Source organism: Typopeltis vanoorti, chromosome 14, assembly GCF_054136105.1.
Source record: "Typopeltis vanoorti isolate ZY-2024b chromosome 14, IOZ_Tvanoo_1.0, whole genome shotgun sequence".
Classification (NCBI taxonomy): Eukaryota; Metazoa; Arthropoda; class Arachnida; order Uropygi; family Thelyphonidae; genus Typopeltis; species Typopeltis vanoorti.
The window spans coordinates 110,346,636-110,363,938 of NC_143562.1; the positions used below are offsets into that span (position 1 = coordinate 110,346,636).

Consider the following 17,303-nt stretch of genomic DNA (forward strand, 5'->3'; position numbering starts at 1 on the left):
TAGTAAATGCTTTTTAACAACGCCCTGTTATGATTACGAGAATATGTGTTGCGAAACAGCTTGAAAAGTCAAGAATAGACTTGTTAAAATATGTCCGGTTTGAGAATATGCACGTTGTAGTTCGTTCATTATTCTCTTTAAACACTTAGATTTTGATAGGCTTCGGACCGCTATATATTAAATAAATTTGTTAAAATTTTTACTAAAATACTTAAAGGGTACCCCAGAGAAAAACTTAACTTTGATAAAAAAAAAAAAAAGGAGCAGCTTAAAAAGTCTAGGAAGATACCCGATCTGCCAAAAATATTCCTAACAACATTACCAGCATTTCCAGCAATGTAAGACTATTACACTGACGGATATTTTTATGATGAGTGGTAGAAGTAATGTAGTGTGAATGGAAGATTATATATATATTTGTGTTGTATGTCGGCAATTAGAACTGAATGATGTCCGAAATGAAGGCTTGATATTAAATAGGGTGCGAGACAAGAGTGCGCATTATCTCCATTATTATTCAGCATCTATATGAATCATATGAAGAAATAGATTACCAAACTGAGATATTCATCTCATCATCTTACTTTTTGCAAACGATGAAATCCATTAAAATGGATTTATTTAGCAGCATATGGAATCAGATTGATTTCACGTTTTCACTTTCTTAGAGAGACTTGTGGGGAGGAAAATCAACACTAAAAAAGACAAAAAATATAAAATTAGGCAGAACATGAAACATTTCTACTGAATTTTCAGAGACTAAATTGAAAATTTAGTCTTTGAAAAAGATTAAATTGGTGGCTAAATAAACAATTATTTAGCCACCAATTTAATGGAGCGAGCAAAATTAATTTGGAAGTGAGAAAAAATAACAATACTATGATGGGGAGTGAAATAAATAAATAAATAAACAGAATAATAGAGAATTTTATCAAACATCATTCCAAAAGAAGGGCCACTGCAGTTTGAGGAATTTTATTTATTCCTCAGAGCTGCACTCTGAAAAAATGACCTAAGTTCAATTTGTGTCGCTGACTATGGAGATTTTTTAGTCGATCTGTTCCCGAGTTAGTCGATCTCTAGCACAGGCACGAGCTTTTTCTACTCCCGGATACCCGCATTTTTCCTCCCGTAAACTCAAGATATAACGAGGAGTTGTCGGCAGTTGCTTTCCGTCTCTTTACTGGATCCTACGAAAATCAGTGAAAAAATCTTCGACCAGCTATCTCTGATTAACTACCAGTAGAGTATTAACTGCTCAGTGTCTCTAAAAGTTAAAAAGGGCAAAAAATTCTCAAATTGACATCAAATTCGCAGTTCTTCCTTTTCTTCCCTATGAGGATAAAGGAATAACTGAATTTTTATTCCAGCTATAAACTACTTGAAAATAATCAACATACAACCCCACAAGTAAGGTGCATTGTAATGAATCACGTGTTTCTAGCGACATATATCTTTCAGAGTTCAGTGTGAAGACACAAACATTGAACTCCAAGATTCCTATTTTGAACAATTCCTCTTACGTTTTGCGGGCATTCTCTCTTTCAGCAAGATAATGTACTTGGTCATTCATTAGTCTGCTGCTATAACTGCATGGTCTTTGGATATGAACGTCACAAAATTTGACCGACCTCCACAGAGCTCTGATCAGAACCCTATTGAGCATCTATATGATGTACTGGAGGGTAGGGTGAGGTCAAGGGACTTCCTTTCCCACAACAGTCCAGAAGCTCATTACATGCGTAAAGGAACCATTTTTTAATATTCCCAATAATCGCTATCGTACACTTGTGTTAAATATGCCCGTTGGATTGCTGTAATCCTTGCAGGAATGGAATATCACATCTTATTAAGATGTACGATATTCCTTCCCTGCAATCTGAACTTCCCTGTATATCTGGGCACCATGGCCGTTTGTTCCTCACACAACCGTGTCATTTAATCCTTTCCAAGCAGTGTATAAGACAGCTGCCTACTATGTTCATCTATTTTAACTTGTCTATATAAGAGCTGGGTGGTCACTTATCTGTTATACAAAAGCTATAAATCGGAGATATGAGAATTCTTCAAAATATTAGAGAAGTGCTGAGAGGGTAATAATAACAGAAATATAATAAAAATAAAGATGATAGGAAAAATCCTAATATTGTTAGCATTGAGGACGCCAAAAAGAGATAAACTGAGGTTGTTATCTTCACTTCGATTGGAAAAGGAAAGGTTAGCCAAACAAGTGTTTGTTTCCAGGATGGCAGGAAGTAGAAAAAGAGGAAACCAAGATATGGGCATATTGATGTAGTCATAGGTCACTTAAGAGACCGATATACAGAACCTGATAATACTGTAGTCTTGTCAGGTAACAGATTAATCAACTAGCCCTTTCACTTCCTTATGGAGAGTATACAAGACCGTTTCAGATGTGGAGCTTTTAGAGACTGTGTGGGCAATTCAGTCGTCACCGTTAACCAATCGGAGGTAGCCTGCCCAAGACCATCACTAATGTAAAGTGCATCCAGTGAGGAGATTTCTAACAAGCACTGTCAACTCATCGTCGCTATCCGGGATACATTATTGTATGAAAGAGTGTTGTGAGGTGGTTTTCTTCTGTTCCCGGGATGAAACCCCCGAATACCTGGGGGTAAAGGCGGTTGCCAATGTTTGAAATATAATAACTGGGAAACCAGTTGAAGAAAGGTTTAGAAAAAGTTCTTGTAGTCTGCGACTAAAAATTAACTTAGTTCTTTCTTCGAGTGGCTTAACTCCGTGGATGCAAATGTCGTCTCGACTGAGCTACATAGGCTCTATAACAGATTATTATTATTATTATTATTATTATTATTATTATTATTATTCGACACTTCCAGGGAGTCCAAGGACTCATCGAGGGAGGGCACCTGCTCTACAACTCCGTCTCCACCATTTAATCACCAACGGCATCTACCACAGACCACCACTGGTATTTCCACAGAAATCACAAACATCGATACCCACAGCGGTATTCGGACCCGCAGCCTTTTGGCTGGAGTGCAGATATGCTATCTACTCAGCCAACCAGGCTGGCATTAATTTGAAAGAATATTGTAAATAGGAAGAGTCTCCCTGCATTATAGAAGAGATAAAGAAACAGGACCATTTGTAAATCTTCTACGAAAAATGTTAATTCTTCATGCTTTCATAGTTAATAAAAACATTCTAAATTGATGAAGCAGTGCTCATTCCAAATGTCACACAAATAAATTATGAAAAAAAAAACGTTCCTTGAAATAAACATCTATCTTTGTTTTGGAAGCTTGGGCAGTTCAGTCTCCATTGGCAGCCAATCAGAGATAGCTAGTCCATGACATGACTATCACTAATTATAAGGCAACCGATGAAGAGAGTGGCAAACAAGTGCTGCCGTCTTGGTGTATCTAATTCTAACAGGATGTGTTACCATCTGAAATAATGTGAGTTCTACGGTCGATTTCCTTGAGTTTACTGGACGAAAATTTGAATAAGTCTGGGAACGGGCAAAGAAAGGCTTAGAGAAAGAACCTCCATTCAGCTACTAGACGTGATCTATAAATCTACCTTCGGGCGACCTAACGAAGAGAATGCAAGCGTCACTTCCACTCAGCTTCACATGCCTTTATGAACATAATATTAAGTTGAAATATTGTTCATCAGAAGTGATATCGCAATCTTTTACAGAATGATATCACAGTATCCACTGCATCTCACGATGTTACAGCTGCTGCTTGAATGACATGAATAGCATTCATAATTTCATGGAAAATTGCATGGATACACTGTGCATAGCATAATAAATTCTCCATAAACTCAGATATATTTCGATGAATTATAATGTACACAAGATCGAAGGAATACTTAAATTCAAGTCTAGTCGCCCCATGGAAGAATTTTTTCTAAGCCTATCTTTGACCCTTTCCAGGGTTAGACGATCTCTGGCATGGAAATTGGGTTTTTTCTTCCCAGAAATTAAAGAAAATCGACCTAAGAATACACACTATTTCAGACATCAAAAAATAAAATTGTTTGGGTTAGGAACCACGAGATGGCTTCCCGTGTTGAGACGCAGTGAAGAGTCATGCTGCTTAAATTACTAATAGCCTTGAACCAGCTATCTCTGAATGGCTACCAGTGGAGACTGAACTGCCCACTGACTCTCCAAAATTTAGATACGGCTAAACGGGCTCCCCTATTCCATATAAGGAAATAAAGGCATTAAGTGATTTAGGTATAATATGTCAGAGGCGCATCAAGCTGTGCCGGACCACGTCCGTCTGGCACCTGCGTTTTCCAATAATCGAAAATAATTCATGAATTTGATAGATTAAAATTGAAGGAAAAAAAATCAGCTAACGCCTTTTTATTCCCATATATACAGGAGTAGGCGAGGCCGTTTTTAGTCCTATTGGAAAAATTATTTAATTATTTACTCCAACTTAAATATATTTGTTTTACTTGCTTAAAATATCTTATTATTTTGTTATAGTAATGTCAATTGTTATATTTTTTATATATTTTATGCCTGATGTTATTAGAAAGAAAAATTTCAATGTTTTCACATAAAAATATGAGACGGAAAACCCAAGTTTCCGTTAGAAAAAATCCTCTTGCCCGTGCCAAAGTTCGACTAATTCGGGAACTGGTCGAGAATAAGCTTAGAAAATGTTCCTCCATTGTGCGACTAGACGATCTTAAGTCTACCATAGGGAGGCCTAGCACAGAGGATGCAAGCGTCACTCAAGCATACCTCAGGGGGTTTGTTTTGGGATTATTGTTGTTGTTTAATTTGTATGTGGAGGACAGTGGAAGTGGGCTTAAATGGTGATATACAGTTGTTTGCAGAAGATAAAAGATTCGGGAGGGTTATGAGAAGTAGAGTCGATGTTCTAACTTTTCAAGAGGACCTAAGTAGACTTTTGGAGTGGCTGGATGTGTGTGGATATATACATATGTTACGAAGCGTGAGATTTTAAAATTTGGGATGCAAAGTTGTGAAAGAGAGTATAGGATTAGCGAGGATATTTTGGAGGAGATGAAGGATTGGGGGGTTGTGGTTGACAGTGACTTAAAATTTCGTGGACATTTTTGTATAATGATGAAGACAACACAGCATATTATAGGAATGATACAAGGAACACTGACGCGCATAAGTAAGAATGTTTTGATTCAATTATACAAGACTTTGATCAAGCCGCATATGCATTGTGCACAGATTTGTTCATCTGGCTTTCAAAAGGATGATGAGATGTTGGAGAGGATTCAGAGACGAAGTTGGTTTGTCTGTTTGACGATTGACTAAGTATCTGAAAGTACAATATGAGGACTGATTAAAAGAATGCAAATTACATTGCCTAGTGGATAGAAGGAAGAGGAGAACACATGATCGAGACATAATAAGTTGATAAGGAGTAATCACCAGATTATTCGATGAGATCTTTCATAGAATATCTGGAGATAGGAGGAAAATGAGAGGCTATACCTGGAAGCTGTATGAGGGGGGGGGGAATTGTAACAAGGAAGTGAGGAATGGATTTTTTGCATGGAGAGTGGTCAGTAATTAGAATGCATATCCGAGAATGTGGTGAATGCATAGACAGCCTATGCATTTAAGCAGTTGTCTGCTTGAGGTCTTGATGATGATGATGATGATGATAATAATAATAATAATAATAATAATAATAATAATAATAATAATAGTAGAGCCTGTGTAGCTCAGTGGATGTGGCGTTTGCCAACCACGGCGATTGGCCGCACGAAGGAAGTCTTGGCTTCGAGTCTAGTCGGCGACTAGAGGAAAATTTTCTAAGCCCCTTTTCGACCGGTTCCCGAGTTAGTCGATCTCCGGCACGTGCAAGCAGGTTTTTCCTCCCGGAAACTCGGGTTTTTCGTCCTGTAAACTCAAGAAAATCGACCGTAGAACCCACATTATTTCAGACATTAAATATATTGTGTTAAGGTTAGGGACCACGAGATGGCGGCACATTTGAGCCGTCTCTCTTCACTGAGTACCGCTTAATTAGTGATAGCTTGGGCCATCTATCTCTGATTGGTACCAGTGGAGATTGAACTGCCCACTCAGTCTCCAAAAGTTAGATAGGGCAAAATGGCCTCGCCTACTCCCGTATACGGGAATAAAAAGGCGTTAGCTGATTTTTTTTATATGTATGTATATATATATATGCGCATATTTGCAATGCACATAGCCTAGTGGCTATGTGCTTTGCAACCATATGCCTGGGGAAGGAGTGTCCTAGGTTTGATTCCCGTCGGTGACGTGAGGAGCTGAAGGATCTTCCTCAGCCATAGCCAAGTTAGCCAGTCTTGGGAGTGAACAGCAGTTTTTTTCCCCAGTTTATTCTGGGGTTTTTCATCTCGCAAAGCAGGCAAACTGGCCTTGAGAACTCAACAATACAGGCCATAGGATACACCGGGGCATAAGGCTGACCACCTTATCCTGTAAACGGAGTGAGGTCCGATGATCAATGGACCCTCGACACCGCAAGGTAAAAGAGGGGTACAAGGAAGATAAAATGAAATATAATTTCTTGCTATCTTTAACACGCACACACACATATATATATATATATATAATATTCATCAAAGCTTGATTTGCTTCCTCAGACTTAAGAAAAGGCTGGTTATACCCAAGGGCCTATGAGTTGTGGAAATACTTTCTGAAAATGAAAGCTGTGCTGAACAAAGCGGCCTTTTGCAGCTGCCCAATTTTTAATCCATCTAACTCGAGTGCTTCTAGATGTTTTTTCAATGTTTTAGGGATGGCGCCTAAAGCACCTATTATTAGGGGAACAACTTTTTTTCTTTTGCCAGATTCGTTCAACTTCGATTTGCAAATCGCGATATTTTGTAATTTTTTCATTTTCTTTGTTGTCAATCCGACTATCTTCTGGTACTGATATTTCGATAAACCTAACACCCTTGTTTTCACTTTTTTTTAACCACTGTGATATTGGGTGTGTTACATTCCAAGCTTTTGTCAGTCTGGATTTTGAAATCCCAGAGTATTTTAGCTTTTTCATTCTCGATCACTTTCTGGTGAACTTCATGCTTCCAATAATCTTTAGATACTTCAAAGCCATACTTTTTACATAAATGCCAGTGGATTATCTTAACTACGTTATCATGCCTTTTACGGTACTCAATTTGTGCGATTTTGCTGCATCCACTTATAATGTGATCTACCATTTCTTCCTTTTCTTTGCACAAACTACATTTACTGTCTTCTTGAATTTATTTGTATTTTTGCCTTCACAACGTTGGTTTTAATGGCCTGTTCTTGTGCTGCAAAAATTACCGCATCTGTTTCTTTCTTTAGTGCTCCATTTCTCATCCATTGCCAGGTCAAGTTGCTGTCATCGCTGTCCTCTATGCTGTGAAGGCATTTTCCATGCAATGCCTTATTTTTCCATCTTTCGGTTCTCACTTTTACTTGGTTGGTTTTGTATTCCAATCCAATTTTGTCTCCATGGGTTTAAATAAACCCTCTTTTCTTACCTCAATTAGAAATTTTTCCGTTCTTTGCTGCAGATAATCATTTAAATTTCGTTTTTCTTCTTCAATAACTTGCTTCACTTGTAATAATCCTCTACCTCCTTTTTTGCATGATAGATAGAGCCTATAAATGTCACTGCGAGGATTGAGGGCATGGTGCATTGTCATTAATTTTCGAGTTTTTCGATCTAAATCTTCCATCTCTAGCGGGGTCCATTCAACAATCTTCTTCTTCTCTTCTTCTTCTCTTCTTCTTCTGCAGCTTCTCCCACTTAAGTGGGGTCACTGTTTATTATGAGTCTCCTCCACACCTTCCTGTCTTGGGCTGTCACCACATCCAAGTTCTTCATCTTCAAGTCCTCTTCTACCAGCTCCCTCCATCTCTTCTTTGGCCGCCCACGCTTCCGCCTTCCTTGCACATCCATCTGCATGACCATTCTTCCCACATATTCGTCCTCCCTCCTCATCACATGACCAAACCATCTCAACCTTGCCTCCTGTATTTTCGCTCCTAAGTTCGTAACTTTCACTGTTCCCCTGACATAGTCATTTCTCAGATGATCCTTTCTGGTCACACCGCACATCCACCTAAGCATTCTCATCTCTGCTACTTCCATCCTGCTAATGTTATTTTCCCTCAGGGACACAGTTTCTATAGCATATGTCATAGCTGGCCTCACTACTGTCCTATAAATTTTGCCTTTCAGATTGATCGGCACCCTCTTATCACATAACACTTCAACCATCTCCCTCCAGTTCCTCCAACCTGCTTGTATCCTGCATCCCACTTCCTTCTCACCTCCTCCATCTTCTTCCACTGTCGAACCTAAGTATCTAAAGTCTCTCACCTTCCTGATGACATTTCCTTCCAGCTCCAAGTCTGTCTCCTGGCCACCGCCCACTGCGCAACACATATACTCTGTCTTACTTCTGCTCAGTCTCATACCTCTCTCTTCCAGTACTTTTCTCCATCTTTCCAGTTTAGTTTCCGCTTCTTCTCTTGAATCTACACACAGCAAGATGTCATCTGCATACAACATTATCCAAGGTGCATCTTCTCTCACCTCCTCTGTTACCACCTCCATCACAATATTAAACAGAAACGGACTTAATGCTGACCCTTGATGCAAGCCAACTGTTAGTTGAAAACTTTCTGTCTGTCCCAAACAGGTCCGAACACTTGTCTTCACATTTCTGTACATTTCCTGCACCAACCTGACATATTTCTCCGGCACCTTCTTCTCCCTCAAACACCTGCAGACTTCTTGCCTTGGCACTCTATCGTATGCTTTCTCCAGATCAATAAATACCAGATGTAGCTCCCTTTGTTTCTCTCGATATTTTTCCATCATCTGTCGTAACCCAAAGATAGCATCTGTTGTTGATCTTCCAGGCATGAAGCCAAATTGTTCCTTTGCAATCTCCACCTCCTCCCTCAATCTACCATCAAAAACCCTTTCTAGGATCTTCATTGTGTGGGACATCAACTTTATTCCTCTGTAATTTTTACAGTCTTGTGCATCCCCTTTACCCTTGTAGATGGGAACAAGAGTACTCTCCCTCCATTCCTCGGGTATATTCAACAATGGGTCCATTCAACAATGCCTGCTGAATATCTCAGAACAGGTATGGCCCTAGTATTTATTGCTTTTATCAAATTTCCAGCATTAAGCATTGATTTAAGGAGTTTTCTTAATCGTCTTATGTATTCTGCTCTAGTTCTTTCTTTGATCGTATTGTGCAGAATTTGTGATGCTTCTAAAATTCCCAAATATTCGTAGCTGTCTTTGAATTTTATTGCTTTGATTATTTCACCATTGAGTAGCTCGATTTCGTTCATATCTTCAAACTTTCCTCTTGTTATTCCAGCAATTGCACATTTGGCTAAGCCAAAATCCATTGATATATCTTGACTGAATACATGCACAGTGTTTAGCAACGATCCGAGTTCATTCTCTGATTTTGCATACAACTTCAGATCATCCATGTATAAAAGGTGAGATATCTTTGCACTCTTTTTTGCAGTTTGATAACCATGAGCAGTTTTCTTTAATATTCTAGTTAAGGGGATCAGTGACAATATAAACAATAGAGGAGATAATGAGTCTCCTTGAAAGATTCCCTTTTTATGTTTATCTCTCCAATTTCATCTCTATTTATAACCAACGTTGTTTTTCATGCTGGATTGCAAAACGTTTTGCACGTTTTCGCTAATACCAAATAGTTCTGTGCATTTTAAAATCCAACTATGAGGTACCGAATCAAACGCTTTTTTATAATCTATCCAAGCCATATGAAGGTTGATTTTTCTACGTTTGCAATTTTTAAGAATCATTTTATCAATCAGCAGTTGGCCTTTTTGTGCCTCTTGAATTTTTTCTGTTACCTTTTTTGTTCAATTGGGAGAAGAGAATTTGCTTTAAGATAGCTGTATATATCATCAGCTAGTATGTCTGTGAGTAGCTTAAAAGTTGTTGGCAGGCAGGTTATTGGTCGAAGTTTTCTGGGTTTGGACCTTTTTCTTTATCCTTTATGATCAAAAACGTATTCCATGCTGTGAGCCAATCTTCTTTGCATTTTCCTTCTAAAACATCATAAAATTGGTCAGCAAGTCTTTCATGTAAGCCTGTTAGATATTTCAACCAGTAGCCATGTAATTCATCCTTCCCAGGTGTTGACCAATTTTTTATTTTTTTTGCTTGGTTTTGAACCATTTCAGTTGTTATTTTCAGTTGGTCCATTTTTCGTTCTTGAGATTTGTTCGTAATTTGTTCAATCCATTTTGCCTTGTTATTGTGCCTCTTAGGGTTGTCCCATAGGTTTTTCCAAAACTTTAGTGTATTTTCTTTGTCTCTGGTATTGATATTTATATTTTCTTTAAAGTTATCATTCCTGCAGCAATCAATTTTCTTGTAAAACTGGTGCTGATTTGCGCGAATCATCGAATTTTGGTTGTACTGTTCAATGCGTGCACTGTATCTTCTTATTTTAGCTGCAACTGCAACTATTTTTTTCTTCACTTCCTCTAGTACTTCATGAATAGATCGTGTTCCAGTATTATATCTCGTTATGAGGTTATTTCGGATTTTTGTGTTTTTCAGCTTCTTTTCCTTAAGGTTTTTCAAATTGCTCACGTCTGCTCTGAGTTTAAGAATTTCATTCTCCAGTCGATGCTTCCATTTTGGTTCCTGAGCCTTACTGCTTTTTGGTTCCCTAATCTTATATCCTAATTCAGATGTTACGCCGTAGGCTATTGAGTACATAAGTTGATTCGTTTGCCCAATAGTTCCAGTAGGAATATCCCATGTAGCTTTATTGGCTTCTTGTAGGAGTTCCTTGAGTTTTTGTTGAGGTACTTGTCTCAATACTGGAAGCCTAACTCGTTCCTGGTTGCTGTTCATTTGCTCGATAATTTTTCGTGTGAGTTCTTGTTCCTTATCTGATAGCTTCCTTTCAACTACTTGTATATTTCCGAAATTTTCAGCATTCTGCACGCTGGAATCTGGTTCTGCTTCATTCATATTCTTGGTCACTTCAGGGTCAGTACGGTTTCCTTTTACAGCTTAGGGTTTCAGTGCTTCCAGCTCAAGTTCACTAAATACCTTGCATTTGATAATCAAGTTGCGTTGCTGCATCAGCCTTTCAAATGAAATTTCCGAATTTGGGTGCCGTTCAAGCCAAAGTTGAAACATTCGTTTCTGAAATCCCCTAACTGATGGGTTTGAACTGTAGAAGCACTGCATGACTTGTCTATTTTCAGCCATGCTCCACTTTTTCCTAGTAAATACTTTCGAGTTCTGTAGATCTTGCTCCTATATATATATATATGCCAGCCTGGTTTGCGTATCCTGACCTCCAGCCAAAAGGATGCAGCTTCGAATCCCGCCACGGGCAAGGATCTTTGTAATTCTCTGCGAAAATATTAGTGGTGGTGGTGTTCGGCGGTAGATGGCATTGGTGTAGATGATGAAAGTAGTTACGGTTCGTTGTCGTTGGTGGAGATGGAGAGTTGTAGAGTGGTTGCCCTCCTTCAATGAGTCTTTGGACTCCCTGGAGGTGTCACATAATATAATATATATATATATTATAGCTTCTATTCACTTGGCTTATATACATTTAAAAAAAAAAATAAATATACTGACTAGGAACACCGAGATAGGTGTGATAAGAACGTTAATCACACACGACTAGTTTCGTCGGAAAGCCGACTTCTTCTGGTGAGTAAATAACTACAAAAGAACTGAAAAAATAACAAGTTAAAAACATAGACTTCTCATATAAAACAAATTAGGAATTGTATGAGTCAAATTTGAACTGGTGTCAGCGTGGCAGGTCTAGCGTAATTACCAGATAGGTAATTACGCTAGACCTGCATACTTCAGTGGCTACTGACTCGTGAGCGCCAGAATTGAATCGTTGCACTGTGAGAGTCAGGCAAGCTGTAGCTTAAATTATTGTTCATGTGTGATGGATCCAGAACTATTTCTTTTGATTCTAAGATACGCCTCTCTAGTTCGTCAGCACATTTATGGACAGTAGTCATAAAGTTCAGTCTATCTGGTGTTGGAGCTCTTCTAGATTGGTGTTAGCGGAGAAAAGAACATGCCTGGAGAGGGCGCTCGCACTGGTTCTCATGTAAGAGATGTCATGTTGATGCTCCTCAGGAGGTAGTGAGACAGACTTATCTGTTTGTCCATAATAAGGTTTACCGCAGCTGCAGATGATTTTGTAAACTCCGGGAAATTGAAGCTGGTTGTGATTTTGTTTGGGTTGACTCAAGAAAGAAGGAAGGCTTGGTAGAGTGGTGAAGTAAGTTGTAATGCTGAATTTCTTCATAATTTTCGCCAGTATTTGGTGATAGAGAGCTTTCAAACGGCGTAATTACTTCAATCCTATTACACTGTGTGTAATAGGATTGAAGTTATCTTCTTGCGGATGTTGAGGACGTGGATACAGACGTTTAGTTATGCTTCTAGAAGAATAGCGGTTGTTTAAGAATGTGCTTTTGAGGTGGTCAAGTTCTATTTGAAGATCTTCTTCTTCTGAAATAAGAGATCTCGCCGATGAGCAAGAGTGGAAATGATACCAAGTTTCTGCAGAGGGAAGTGATGAGAGGAGGCATGTAAGTATCTGTCAAGCGCAACTTTAAAACCTAAACTGTGGCTACAATACATTGATAATATCTCCCTCATCTAGGAATATGGTCTAGATGAGTACAGTCCTTCCTAGATCATTTGAATAATCGTCACCAGAATATCGAATTCACATCAGAACTCGAGATGAACGGCATACTTGCCTTTTTGGATTTAAAGATCACTAGGTTGCCTGAATGTCTCAAACTTTCGATTTTTAGTAAAATTACTCACACAGTCAAATACTTATTACATGCCTCCTCTCATCACTTCCCTCTGCAGAAACTTGGTAACTTGGTATTATATCCACTCTGGCCCATCTGGCGAGTATAATAATTATTTTTTACTATAAAAAACTATATAATATTGAAAACATATACTGTGTACACGCATATATATATATATATATATATATATATATATATATATATATATATATATATATATATATATATATATATATATATATATATATATATATATATATATATATATATATATATATATATATATATATATAATGTACTTGTATTGTTGCATTGCAATCCATTGTCATCCATCCTGGCTCTCTACACAGATGATACAGCAGTATTAACCAGATCTCTAAAACCACACACATTGCCATAAAAAAAATACAAGAAACCTACTACAGATTGAGAAGTGGTTCTCCAAATGGAGACTACAAGAAAACCCCAGAAGAACATAGCCATGCTATTCACCAGAAGTCCGATGCCTCCCAAAGGGGACATCCTCCAATTCAACACAAAAATCCCTTGGGGAAACACAAGTCAAATACCTTGGTGTGCTACTAGACAGAAGGCTAACTTTCAACTCTCATATCAAGGCTCTCTGTGCAAAGGCGTTAATAGCCATTGCTCAACCCTATCCTCTAATCAACTGGAACAGTAAACTAAACACCAGAATCTACAAACTGATGGTCCGTCCTATACTCACTTATGCTTCTCCACCCTGAGTCATATCGCTGATACTAATATTCTCAAATTACATTTGAGAATATTAGTATCAGCGATATGACTTCGTATTAAATTAAATGCCTTCGTATGATTCTAAATGCCCCATGGTTGTTCAGAACTTTGCAACTCCATCGGGACTCAGATGTCCCCTACATTTACACTTTTCTGAAAACTGCAGCAGCAAAGTTCTTCACAAAAGCATCTGCACACCCCAATGAACTGGTCCAACTAGCTGCAAATTACGATGCCTCAGACTGCTTCAAATACAAAAGACCCAAAGCCGTCCTAACCCCCTATTCTGACGTTTATCTTCCAAGTGCGAGCAAGTAGCTCACAAACCTTTCCATTCATTGTTTCCATGTCAGATAGCGGGGATCATGAAAAGCGCTTTGCTTCACCGTTAGAGTCAGAAATGTTAATTCTTAATCGTGTATTGTTGCATTCAATTCAGTGCAATAGGTGGCAGGATTGTACTGCACCATAGATTCACCGGTTGGCTGTCATTCCAAGCTGAAAATCTTGTGTTTATGCATGTTTGTTTGTGTCATGCTTAATTCTAGCTGTGTTTTAGCCGTATATATTTTTAGTGTTGATATTTCAGTCTAGCAAGGTCGGCAGGAAAAACAAAATGAAAATCGCCGAAAGGTTCAAGAATAATTAAAACCACGTTTGGACAGCCTTACTTATTTTTATACTCTTCGAGCAGTTGTACTACAATTGAGATGAACTGTAATTAAAGATTTGAAATAACCCATTACTAGATTTTTGGATTGTAATGTCATTCGTAGTCTACATTAGAGCGTGCACTGTTTACTGAATCTTAATTTTAATATTTGTTACAACTATATTTAGTCTGTCGGTTGGTGTGGAATGACAAGTATTGAATGTAAATATCGATGTATGCTAGAAAAAATAATGACAAAGCTGCCAAGAATTCTAAAGAAGTAAGTGTCAAATATCTTATGTTGATTAATGTTAATTAGAAAAAAAAAACAACAACAAAAACTTTTAAGCAGAGTTGCATTTTCACCAGCAGAGACAGAGTGTAATTTCTAAGTTTCCTCCACAACGCTGATCGAGAAATATATTAAGAAAAATGAAACGAAGCACTTAATAATTACACAATGATGCTATTATTATTCTTTATTATTTTGCTGAATGTGATATTTTCCTTTCTGAATCTAAGTACTTCTTATTGAAAAACATTGTGCTTCTTTAGGAATTATGTTTAAAACTGGATAATTGTATAATGAAAGGCCTTCTGTCTTTCATTATGCAATAATTGTGAGGATGAAATTCACCTAATGACATGTAGAAACTGTTTCTTTGTGAACTTACTATAGTATATTAGCAGTACCATGGATGAGTTGAGGGTTATTATTAGATAATCCTGAATTGCATCTCATTAGAACCAAAAATGGCACTGCTACTATAGGTCTCTATTGAGCAAACTGGTGGTGGGCAATGGAAAATAGTCTGCCATCTAAAGTAATTTATTCCTTCAGTACAGTTTGAACCCATCACTGCACTCTAAGTCCTCTAAGCCTGTTGGTTAGAGTGCAGTGATGCTATCCACTTGGCTAATCAGGCTGGCATATTCAACCATGTGCAAATAGACACTAGATTTTACTGCCTGTGGGTATCATAATCAAAATCACTATACGTGCAGTCAGTATCATAGTATGAAATGTCTTTGAGTGTTTTGAAAAAAAAAAAAATAATAATTATTATTTTTTTAAATAAAATATTAACTCTATATGATAGGTTGCAAAACCATATGTATTTTCAACCTGTATGTGCCAGTGGTTATTAAGAAGGAAGTAACCTTTCGATGTTTTTTGTTTTGAAAACATCAGGTGCAGGTTATGGGGGAAAAACTGTGCAAAAGACTTCATCAGGAGAGGTGAGGTAGATGGAATGAAAGAGGGTGATGAGAAATTACCTAAAGCTAGAGTATTAGTGGATTTTGACCAGAATCTGCTTGTGTTTTTACAGGATTAGAGGAAAGTAGAGAAATGATGGAAGGCAGTTTAGCAGAAAATCATCTGTAAAAATACAGTAGAAGAGGCAGAGAGTCTATGAGAAAGTAATTGCAGTGAATGTAGCATTGAAATTGGAAAGTAAATTATCCCATTTGAAAATGAGAAAGCAGCAAATGTTTAATGTTATGGAAGACTTGGAATGTTTCAGTACTTTTTTTTTTTTGTCAGATGATTAAAAGGAATGGGGTATATGTTCATCAGCATAAGATATAGCAGAAAATCACCTTGTGTCTGGTTGAATCACTGAAAATAAAGCTATTTACGTATAAATAATTTGGGGTGAAAAACAGCTGTAGAGTGGTGAAATCTGCAGCTAGGAAACCATCCATCAGTAGAATAGATATGCTTAGCCACTGGGGGGAGTTGCGAAGGGTGACAGCATCAGGAGGGCATCATTGGCAGGACATTTTATTATCTAAATTGTTGCAGTATAAAAGATACTTATCTATGAATTTTCCAAGAGTGCTATAAACCTGTTATGCTGCTACATCCATCATGGCACCTTGTGTCTGGTTGAACAGGAGGATGGCCATTCAAAAGGCAGCATTTCAAAAGTTGGTAAGTAGACGGCCATTCCATACTTGATCCTAAGGAAATGTTAAGGTAGGTAATTTTGGTTAGGAGATTTGCTGTGGATTGGCAGTGGGAGAACCTGTATTAGTGATTATTAAGTGGCGGACCTCTCGGTAATGAAGAAGTTTATTCCTGATGACCTCCATAATTTTTCAGAGAACCGAGATGAGGGCAGTCAGATAATAGTTTGATGGTTGGTTTTTTTTTTTTTTGGAATGGGTTGAAGATAACTTGATTTCTTTTTTGCCTTAGGATAGTTACTAATAAGTATGATAGATTTTAAAGATGATATCTGATGGGTCTCAGTTCTGGAGCACCAATTTTGAACACAGTTAGGATGGGAGGGGGATATCATCAGAACCAGAAGACTTGCCATTTGTCAGCTGTCAGATTTTTTTTTTATATCTTTCTGATCAAAGACCAGATGTGGTCTACATTATATGTATGCCACATCTGTATATGAGTTGCAGCTTTGTAATATGTACAGCAATTGGTTGAGAAGAATGATGTCAGGAGGTCAGCTGCATCCTTGAGTAATGTTGCAATGGTACTATCTGGATATAAGTGATAGCATTATGGGATGACAGGAATTGCACATGCTAGCCATGGTGAATGACCAGAAGGCATGACTGCTGTTTGAAACAGGACAAGTGTTTTACATGTGGTCCTATCAGTGTCTATATTGGATTTTTTTTACAGTTTGCAACTGCAGCATATGATGTGAAGTTTTTGTCTTGATTCACTTATGGTATGCTGAAGTATTATTTATCATTCTTTTTAAACTGATTTGACATATTTGTTCTAGAGCCAAGATTTGTAGTGGTTGGGAGTTTTGAGTGGAATGGAGAATGAAGATATTTGTTCTAGCAATAATTATTTCAGTTATTCATTCAGAGAAAATGTCTGGTCACAAAATTGGAAACAGTAATACTATGGGAAGAAGAGTATAAATTGCAGATATCATCCTGTTTAGTTTTGTAGTGCCAAAGATGTATAAAACAACTCTGTTGGTAAAGTTTCTTTAGAAAAGGAAACTGGGTTCTGAGATACTGAAATCAAAACTGACA

The 17,303-nt window shown here is 37.7% G+C and overlaps 1 protein-coding gene across 3 annotated transcripts in view; it reads left to right on the forward strand.

The window, feature by feature from the left end:
• The first annotated feature begins 14,156 nt into the window (after positions 1-14,156).
• Positions 14,157-17,303, forward strand: part of LOC150099834 (leucine-rich repeat-containing protein 49-like) — an 853,241-nt gene continuing 850,094 nt past the window's right edge. For all 3 annotated transcript variants that reach the window (XM_090403687.1, XM_090403689.1, XM_090403688.1), the window contains exon 1: positions 14,157-14,565. In XM_090403687.1, the coding sequence (XP_090259813.1) occupies positions 14,518-14,565 (48 nt within the window). In that variant the 5' untranslated portion in view covers positions 14,157-14,517. The remainder of the gene's footprint in view (positions 14,566-17,303) is intronic.